General features: G+C 38.9%; 1 protein-coding gene across 3 annotated transcripts in view; it reads right to left on the bottom strand.

Moving 5' to 3' along the window:
* Window positions 1–757: 757 nt before the first annotated feature.
* Window positions 758–9,756, bottom strand: part of LOC103134844 (interleukin-1 receptor type 2) — a 10,152-nt gene continuing 1,153 nt past the window's right edge. The window contains exons 1-10 of one of the 3 annotated variants that reach the window (XM_016669066.1): window positions 8,961–9,475; window positions 7,688–7,781; window positions 6,868–7,126; window positions 6,043–6,217; window positions 5,795–5,948; window positions 3,268–3,360; window positions 3,105–3,164; window positions 2,889–3,024; window positions 1,855–2,000; window positions 758–1,525 (exon numbers count right to left, since the gene is read on the bottom strand). In XM_016669066.1, coding sequence (XP_016524552.1) covers window positions 1,374–1,525; window positions 1,855–2,000; window positions 2,889–3,024; window positions 3,105–3,164; window positions 3,268–3,360; window positions 5,795–5,948; window positions 6,043–6,217; window positions 6,868–7,126; window positions 7,688–7,772 — 1,260 coding nt within the window. In that variant the 5' untranslated portion in view covers window positions 7,773–7,781; window positions 8,961–9,475 and the 3' untranslated portion in view covers window positions 758–1,373. Of the gene's footprint in view, window positions 1,526–1,854; window positions 2,001–2,888; window positions 3,025–3,104; window positions 3,165–3,267; window positions 3,361–5,794; window positions 5,949–6,042; window positions 6,218–6,867; window positions 7,127–7,687; window positions 8,477–8,960; window positions 9,476–9,756 lie in introns of those variants that run through there. The other 2 variants (XM_007547318.2, XM_007547319.2) reach the window with 2 other exon arrangements.

Below are 9,756 nucleotides of genomic sequence, written 5' to 3'. Positions count from 1 at the left end.
TATTTGCTCCCATCTGTGTGGTCAAAATGTGACAAACATCAATAGTCTTTGGGGGAGAGGGAAATGCATTCTAAACTGCATTTGTCACTGCTTTCTTCTCCTTTGACGTCTTTTGCTCCTGGATGACTACTTCTTAAATGTACAGTTAAATTTTTTAAAACAGTTCCTCACGCATATTTAGGACACAGCTGGGAGGATACCACGGGAAGTGCTTGCTTGCTTTCAAGCTAATTTTATAGCTTAGAATTGTAAAGATCTGGACTGTATCATGTGGAGTTTCCCATTAAAGCTACAGTATGTAAGTTTTGTTAAAAAACAATATGTTTTTTTGTTTGTTTTGTTTTTACATATTTGTTAGGACAATATGAGACCAAAAACAACCAATTAGAGCCAGGCGGAAGGTCTTAGTGTTGTCAATCAATGTTGCTAAATGTGCTAATGGCGGTGCTAATGGCGCCATTAGCCTCCGCTAACGGCTAGTTAGCATGGGCACGCCGTCGTTGGTGCCCAGGCTAAGTAGCCTTAGCATTCACAACAGGCTCTGTAATCAGGAAGAAGCCACAGCTTAGCGGAAAACAAGGAGGGCAAGAGGAAGATATTGAACTGCTAGCTGTTAGCATGAGGCCACATTACCTACCAAGAGAGTTTTTAAGTGTTATCTTGATAACTATTCGTTTCTCTGTTACTGACAGTAATAACCTGGACAGCCCCACTGTAAATATTTATGCACACTGAGGCTAAAAATAACACCAGACCATTCATAGGAGTCATTTAATTTATTGGGTTGTTTTCTATGTAAGATACAACAGCAGGAGTATTACATTCAATAACAATAAAAAAACATGTATTAAAAGTTGTCATTTCTTTCCTTTAAATGTTTATGACATAAAAAAAATAATCAAAAGATTATACGTTTTCTTTAATATTCAATTTCTCCCTGAGAACATTTGCTGCATTTTTGAAAAAAAAAAAATATATCCATTATACTTAATGCATACTACAGCAAATGAGCAGAAAAAAATACATTATGTGTAACATCTGGTAACTGAGGTAGTCACTTTATTTTATTTAGCAAAAGAAAAAAAACTTAAACTGATGGAGGTTAATATAAAAGGGAGTGGTACCGGTTTAAACTACAGAAGTGCAAAACAACAGCAAACAACTTCATCATTAAATCAATTAGTGGTGCTGATGAAACGTTTATCGTCGTAACATCTTCCTTCTTCCTCTCCAGTGGCTGATACATTCATGAACAAAAGGACTTGGTGTGAGTGCCACGTACAACGTGATGGAGGTCAGATTTTTACATAGTTTACACAAACACTGTTTAGAGGAGTGTTTTTATTTGCCGGAGAGAGCGTGTGAAAGAAAAGCTAAACTGAGAAGGTGCTGCTCTGGCGAGCGAGAATGTAATCCATTTTCTTCTTACTCTTTGGCTTGAAGAGGACGTAAAGGAAGACGCAGACCACCATCAGGAAGCAGGACGCTGTGACCACGCCTACAACCAGCCATGTAAAGGTAGTGTCTGGAAAAAAACAAAAAAAAGGACATTAAGATTTTTATTATGATGTGACAATACCGTTGATTCTGATGTTCCCAGTGTGTTTTCTACGGGAACATCAGAATCATTGTGTTGTGGTCCAGACAGGCCACAACGCAACAACAAAAAGCCACAACGCTATGAAAATCGGAAGTTGCGAAAAACTTCTGTTTTAGCAGAACTTCTGTTGTGGATTTTGTTGTTGCGTTGTGTTTTTGCATTTTGTTGACGATTGTGTGACACTGTCGGCTTTAGCTATTTGCTTACATTTTTCTGACACGGGAAATATTACTTTAGCTCCATAGGCCACTCACCTTCTAGGCGAAGCATTGTGACAACTTCCTGTTTCCCGCCTGTGTTCTGAGTGACACACTTCATCTCTGTCTTCTCATCTTCTTCAGTTATAGCCGAGATGATGAACCTCACTTCAATCTGACACCTTCCAGAGACCCGGGTTACCCTAAAAACAGCAAGGCAGACACAGATTTAGTGGATATTAGATTTTATTATGTGTCACAGTGTAGTGTCTTTTGATGGCTTTAGATAGTTGTTTAAGAGAATGGTCAACACAAAGAAGAAGACAAGGAAGTGACGTTGGGTGAGCCAAAAGCAGACAGAGTACAGACAAAATGCCGGGATGTATTTCTAAAGAGACGGTTGGGTTGTTGAGTAGTTGTAATTAAACATTGGAACCAAATGTGCGACACAGTACGAGACAAAACGAATAGGAGCCTTTACATTCTTAACAGGCAGCCATTTTGAGCCATACTGCCGCTTGATCAGAGTTCGCAAAACCTCTTCAACAGGACAAAATAAGAAACAGCAAGATGGTAAATTACATTGTCACATAATGTTAATGTCAAAAACCTGCTTAATGATCTTAACTAGACACTAGAGAACAAGTTTTTTTTCTTCCATTTATGATAATGTAGAGTTTTATCTGCTGATTAGCTTGTGCAAGGTAGCGCTAGCTATGTTCACTTTCACCGAAGAACTGGTCATGAAGTCATAAGGCCTTGCAGGCAATTATTTGTGAGCACAATCTCCACAAAACATTATTAGTTTGGTATTTTTAGTTGTGTTTTATTTTTTTTAATTCTTTTTATTATTAAATATTAATATTATTTGTTTGGTGGCAATAATCCTTTTCAACCCACTCTTTATTCACTTCAGACAAGTATTTAGGTATTTCTGATATTTTCAAATTAAAATCCAATTTTCCTTCTTGTTTTCCCCCCTGTTGGAGTCTACAAAAATAGTTTCTTCTATGGACTTTCCCTACAGTAATTTTTAAGTCAAATCTTGATTCTGTTTCTTTTTCACACTTTGGTTTACACATAGCTGTTACCTTCTTCCTCCCTGCAGAGCCCGCCTGTCGAGGTACGATGACTCCACTGATTGGCCGTTTACCAGCCATGTGACCGCAGTGGAGTCTGCCAGTTGGCATTCAGTGACCACCTGACAGAACAGCTCCAGTCCTGAACCTGGTTGGTAAAAATACAAGAACACTGGTCAAGTATTTGGTTAAACATACTTCAACAGGAGACACAAAGTAACCACGTACCGTGAGAGCTTTCAAAGATGGTTCCATCGATTGGCGAGACAATCACTGGCGGTTTCATGACTGCAGGATAAGAAATGCAGATATTCATCAGTTAAATCTAATTTATTCTTTTCCCAGAGGACGCTGGATCAGTCAAGGTTCACAGAAACCAAACAAAACTCACTGCTGACGGTACTGAGGGTGCTGCTGCTGGGCTGACCCGCACCTGACGGCTTGGTGACGACAGGCACGGAGGTAGTGACCGCAGAGTCTGAACCTGGCAGACAAACGCATCCAGAATGAGAAACTCAAATGACAGGTATTCCCCTACCTGGCAACCCTTTCACCCTGATAATGTTCCCTTTTATATAACAGCTTCTTTTGTTTTTAGCAAGACTAGTTACTCATTGTCCAGGGATAACAGATGAAAAATAGCCTTTTGGCTAATTCTGGCACATTTACAGAAACATTAATTAATGTGTATCGTCCACGCTGAATAAATTAATACATTTGAAATGTTTATGGTGAGTTTAAATACACACTGTTGGACTCTGTTTAGTAAATAAGTGAGTTTTGGAAGGTAATTGGTTGCACTACATAAAAAAACAACAACAAACAAAGTAAATGTATTTTATTTTGGATTTACCTATTACAATTTGTATTATTACTGCTAATTTTTATGTTTTGTAAGGACTTCCTTGAAAATGAGATGATACATCTCAAGAGGTTATCCCTGAAACAAAGTAATTAAATAGATTTTTTTTTTCCTTAAACGTTGGCGTCATTGTAATGCGTCTGTTTAGTCAGCAGAGGGCAGTGCACACTTATTCTTTAATTATAGACTAACGCCAAGAGATTGTAGCCAGTGACAAGAGAGACTTTTAAAGTTGGGAGGGGGGCAAAAATGAGAATGTGTGTGTGTGTGTGTGTGTGTGTGTGTGTGTGTGTGTGTGTGTGTGTGGATCTATATATACGTCATCATGGAAAATAATATATAATAATAAAATCATTTATAAAGATATTTTCACCCTGTGGTTTGTACTATAAAGTATCTATTTTTCGTTTAATTTAACCAAATCTGATGATTTCTTTTTCTTCAAAATCGCTGAATTTTCGAATTTTCCCATTGAAATGCTCAGAAGCGAAGCCGGTGAGGCAGCAGCGAGCTGAGCCTCACCTGGGATTGCGCAACCTCTCACTAACTGCACCGGCTGCCATTCTATGAGAGCATGCTCCTCCTGTCTGTACGCCGGCAATAAAATGGTTAAAAACATTTAATGTGTGAACTGATTTTCAATAATTTAGCTTATGTATTTAATGTACTGTGTTTTTATTGTCACCAACTGTGTGTGTAACGTGTTTCGTGTGCAAAGGAGCGATCAGAAACGGCAGAGAACAGATTCGAGGTGAGGCAGGCAGTTCTGGTGCCTCATCGCTGGGGGGCGCTCATGATCCCAGATATTGTAACTGTACAACTGCAGAGTAAGAGACGGTAACAGCGAGCTAGCCATACAGTAGCTACGTTGATACAGAGGTTGATACAGGAAAGACGTGGTTTTGAGTTGTTTCTCCCTTTGCTGTTAAGCACAGCACGAAATTAATAATATCTACATGTCTAAGTGTTGATTGAGATAACAGAATTATTCTGCGGCGGCGGAGCGGCTAAGCATCACATGTTAAAGAATAGTCTTTTTGCCCTCCAGCATTGTAGGCATGCGTGAAATTTCCTTAGGTAAACAATAACATGCAGGGGGTCAAGTTAATTAGACCATAACATGCGCAGTTGCTGCACAACCAATGCGGCCGCGGCTCCACCACTGCAAAGAATTAAACTTAACCTTGTTAAAAGAAGTCCATTTTAACAAATGGAGCTGAAGACGTCTTGATAGAACAGAGAGCAGTTTGCTGGTTTCATATCCAGACAGTGATGAAGCGCAACTGACCACTTGGTGCGCAGACAGTTTCAACTTTACGCACAGAGAACATCGCGGAGCTCATTATTAATCAATATAAGAACAGTATCTGTCAGAGCATTTATCTGATCTGGACGCTTTAATGGACCAGAGGTTTTTGGAGCGTCTAGCACAGCTGATCCGCGCCTGTGGGGATTTTCTCCCGCCAAAGGAAGTGAGTGCGGGTCAAGTAACCATTGCCGCCCCCCTCTCCCTTCTTCAGTTTTTGTTGTTGTTGTTGTGGAGGATCAGAAAATAACTTATTGTTGTTTTACCATCACCATCTAGTATGAGGAATGCTTTAGCCTTTGAGTTGCAGCACAGCGCAGCACAAGAGAAACATCCAGGAGATCAGTATCAGCTTGTTTTTATGAGTATTACCATAATGGAGGCTGGTATCATGCCTGATATAAATCTATTTATATCCGTTATCCCTTTGTCCTGTTTTATGTTTTTTCTTTTTTTTTTTTTTATTTATTTTTTTTTTTCTTTTTTAGGTTTTTTTTTGGTTTAGATTCTGTATAGTGTTTAGGTGTTGCTTTTTGCTGTTGTTCATTATTGGGGGGGGTGTTGTCCCTCCTGATGCTTCTTTTGTTGCTCCGCTGCTTGTTGTATTGTTTTTTTAGTTGCTTATTATTGGTTGTTGGGGGGGTTCTTTTTTTTTTTTAAACCCTCATATTTACTGTTATGTAAGTGAAAAGTATATTTGTAATATGGATGAATCCATTGAGATCATTCATAAAATCTGACGGGACCAACCTTCCACGTGGAGCAGGTAGGCTCTGCTGACTTTGTACTGCAGGTTGTTGATGAGCACCGTCAGCCGGCAGGTGTAGACTCCAGCGTGGGAGAGTTTCACAGCAGGGATCGTCAGGGTAGCTCTGCCCGGCTGAAGGGGAGCGGAGTTAAAGTCCTGTCAGAAAAAAACAAAACAAGACGTTGTTACTTTTAGTTCAGGCTTTAATCTAAAAGACACATAATCCCAGCTGCAGGGTTCATTCCCTCACCTTGTGCCACTCTATTGGTCTGCCTGTCTTGTTGAAGCGACCCAGAGCCGGACAGTGAAACTCCACGTTCTCACCAACCTTGGCCGACCACGGATAGGAGAGAGCCTTTACATCTGCAGAATAGGACTCATACACATGCAGTGTGATGCTCCCAGTGACACAGAACGTTTCATTCCTGCACAGAGATGCATGGAAAGGAGTCAGATGGAGTGAAGACGACGCTGTGGGCAATCATCACAGCACATTTTTGAAGTTTTGAAGGTTTATGTTTCTTTAAAAGAAATTGGTCTGCAGTTGGTAAGAGGTGTGTTTTCATTATGATTAAGAATAAAAACACTGGGGTTTTCAACACCAATCTTCTGAGCATTACAATATAATAATAATAATAATAATAATAATAATAAAGCACTGCCAGTTTTTATAGCTACTAAATCTGATGCCAAAAAAAAAACTATGACAGAAAAAAATTATATATGATAGGAAATGCATATTTTTGCATAAATCATTTTAGAAGCTTTTAATTTCTTAAGCCTCTTAGGTACTAATAGTCAATATGTAAAAATAAAAATAAAATAAATCAAGGCTAAAAGTCCACCTGTTCTGTTCACCACATAAATTAAACACTGACCAACTTTTCTGATGTGTATCGACGGTTTTGATGATTTCATTCGTCAAAATGTAACGCTTGCCTCTGGTTTCTCACGTTGTATTTTTTGTGTTTTTATGACGTTAAGCACTTTGAATTGCCTCGTTGCTGAAACGCGCTGTGCAAATAAACTCGACTGATTGATTGGAAACTTTTCCTTTTAAAAGAGTGAAGAGTACCTGTAAGTGCAGGTGTATTTCCCAGAATCTGAAAGCCGAGCCGGGAGGAGCCACAGCTCTCCGCCGTGCTGCTGGACCCGGCCCTTGTCCTCGTACGCCGTTTGCTCCGTTCCGTTGTTCCTGCTGATGACATATTGGGCAGGTGGCGGGGCGATGTCACGGAGTTCAAGGGTCCGCATGAAGATCGGGAAGTGGAGGATCACGGCCTCGCCCTCCACTCGGAAAATATCCACCTCTGGAGACGCCTGGTAACAGCCGTCTGCGTGGGACACAAAAACTGAAACTAAACCCAAATCCTTTTCCATATGACTAACTGAGTCATTTGCAGGCCTGTCACAATACACAATAAATCAATTAATTGCATGATAACTTAAAACAAGCGCAAAAATCTCCATTTTTGTGATTTATCATTTTTCTCTCGTGTCTCTCTTTCCACCAGTCTGGTGCTTTGGTCTCAACTAGCCCTTTTTATGAAGGACAAATTGTTTTAAAAATACTTCATCATTACCACTGTATTATTCGAAAATGCCCTCAAAGCAACAATGTCATTGGTTATCACAATAACTGCTGGGACAATTTATCATCCAGAAAAATGTGTTATCGTGACAGGCCTAGTTATTCAAGCTTTTAGTGAATCTGTTAGTTTAATTGCCAGTTTTCATGCAGGACAGGTCAGGACACCTAGTGGGACACATGTGGCCCAGTGGTCAAAAAAGTCCAAGTAACCTACTCTAGGGTCAAAGCAAAATAAATCAGATTGAATATTTACAACCGTGTAGTTTTTATTGTACAGTAAAAAAACAAACAAAAAAGAACTCACTTTCCACTGGCAGAGAAGGAAGCCAACGTTTCCCATGAACACCTGTGGCAATGATCATGACGCACATCAACGTAAAGTAGACCATGGTGGCAGTCTGCAGGAAAAACAAAGATCTGAACTGTGAGATCCACAAGGCGAGGCGCGCTCCTGTTTGGGTCCGAGGATTCGGTCAGATGTCGTGGAAAACGCAAAGGCGAAGTCTGTAACATACAGCTAAAGCACGAGACACAACAAATAAATATCAGGGTTCAGAGCTCCAGACGCTGGCCATAACTCGCTGTTCTCCCCTGTCTGACAGATGGATTCATTTCTACTCTTTTATGGGCCGTAAACTTGTGACATCACAGGATTATTACCATTGTACGGCTGGTCCTCCCACACTTAATTTAACCACAGGACTTTACTAATACCACCACTTGATTAGTCATGTCAGTGTGTTCAGAGTCACTGTGCCAAATGTCGCCATAATTTAGTAGAAATGACAGATTTAAAAAAAAAAACAACAACACACATTTATTAAGAAAAACAAGATTTCCTGATTTTATTTCAAACTTGATCTAGACAATTTAGCAGATTTTTTATTGTTTTTTTTTAAACTTGTAGTCTGGAGATTTTATCTTGATGGAAGTCCATACGTTTAAATTCATAAATATACGCCTACTTTTGTGATGCAATTTGTTTTAAAAAATAATTATATTTGTTTAGACAGGGGGAGGATTTAGATGGGCTTTTTAAAATATCAGAAACTAAAGAATCACATGAAAAAAAAAGTACTTATATATACACGGATAATTTCAGACATAAGAGAAATATATAAAAATACATACCACACTGCCTCATACATTTCTATTTTAATGTGATCGTAAATATTTATTACAAAATGCAGAGATTAGAGTCGAGTGAAATTGCCGTTGTTTTGTACCGTCTGATTTTGTCAGACGTACAAGCTGTTACATCCCCAGTGAGCCATGGGGCCAGTTTAAAAATTGCTGCTTATTTCCATGTTCACCATCTTTCAAATCATTTTTTTCCCATCTGAAACGTGTTTACAGAGACGCTCATAATGAAAGACGAGCCCAGAGGCCTGCATAGAAAGCAGCTGAAACACTAGTCCTTAAAACTGACAACGTTTAAAGCTGAGCACTAAGATTATGCAACAGGAAAACAGTGATAAAAACATCAGATAGCACCAGAAAATATTCTTCCCTTATACTTTGATGTATCACTGAAAACATGGTAAAGTTGTGTGTGTGTGTGTGTTTCAGGTGAATACCGCTTTCCAAATCTAGCTAACTGCAGTACATCCAGGCTGAGCTGCAGACAGTCATCAACAAGCATCATTTGCCGATTTTCACTTCTGTTTTCCCGCTGGTTGTTATAGCGAGCGGCCGAGAGCGGTCATCACTTTCTCACTAAAATCCCACATATCACACTGAGGGAAATGATGCGCTTTTTCCTCGATCAGCTCCTGGTTTCTCTGTGTCGTCACGGCGCAGTCCATTCATAGAATGCCGTGGGAGTGTCGTTACCGTGTCGACCCATTCACAGCGGCTGGAGGAGTGGTGATGTTGTAACTGACTCATTGACTCATGTGACATTAAATGGAAACTTTGCTGACTGATAGTATCGCTACAAGATAGTGGGCATGACACTGACACTGCATCAAGTTAATTTAAATTTAATTTCATTGCTTTCTTATTAAAATACACCTGGAATGTCTTTTAGGTGATGAGTATCAGTTCAAGAATCAAGCAAATTATTATTATTATTATTATTATTATTATTATTGGACATTTTCAGATGTTTTAGAATGCAAATTAAATTTTTGATTTAAATACATTATTCAGCAAATAAGTTCATAAATCACTGAAATGTACAGACCTGGTTATATTATTATTATTATTATATTGGTTTAAGGTTCAAGGATAAATAACTGAAGTATGTAAATCCTTTACATGTGTTGTTAAGATATTTGACATTTTGTTCTGGATAAGTCAGTTACATTTTTTTCTATTTAAAGGTTATTTACTGACAAAGTTATATATATATATATATATATATATATATAT

This window comes from Poecilia formosa, unplaced genomic scaffold (assembly GCF_000485575.1).
Source record: "Poecilia formosa unplaced genomic scaffold, Poecilia_formosa-5.1.2 Scaffold19, whole genome shotgun sequence".
Taxonomy (NCBI): Eukaryota; Metazoa; Chordata; class Actinopteri; order Cyprinodontiformes; family Poeciliidae; genus Poecilia; species Poecilia formosa.
The sequence above is the reverse complement of the archived record's forward strand: the minus strand, read 5'-3'. Positions and strand labels throughout refer to the sequence as shown.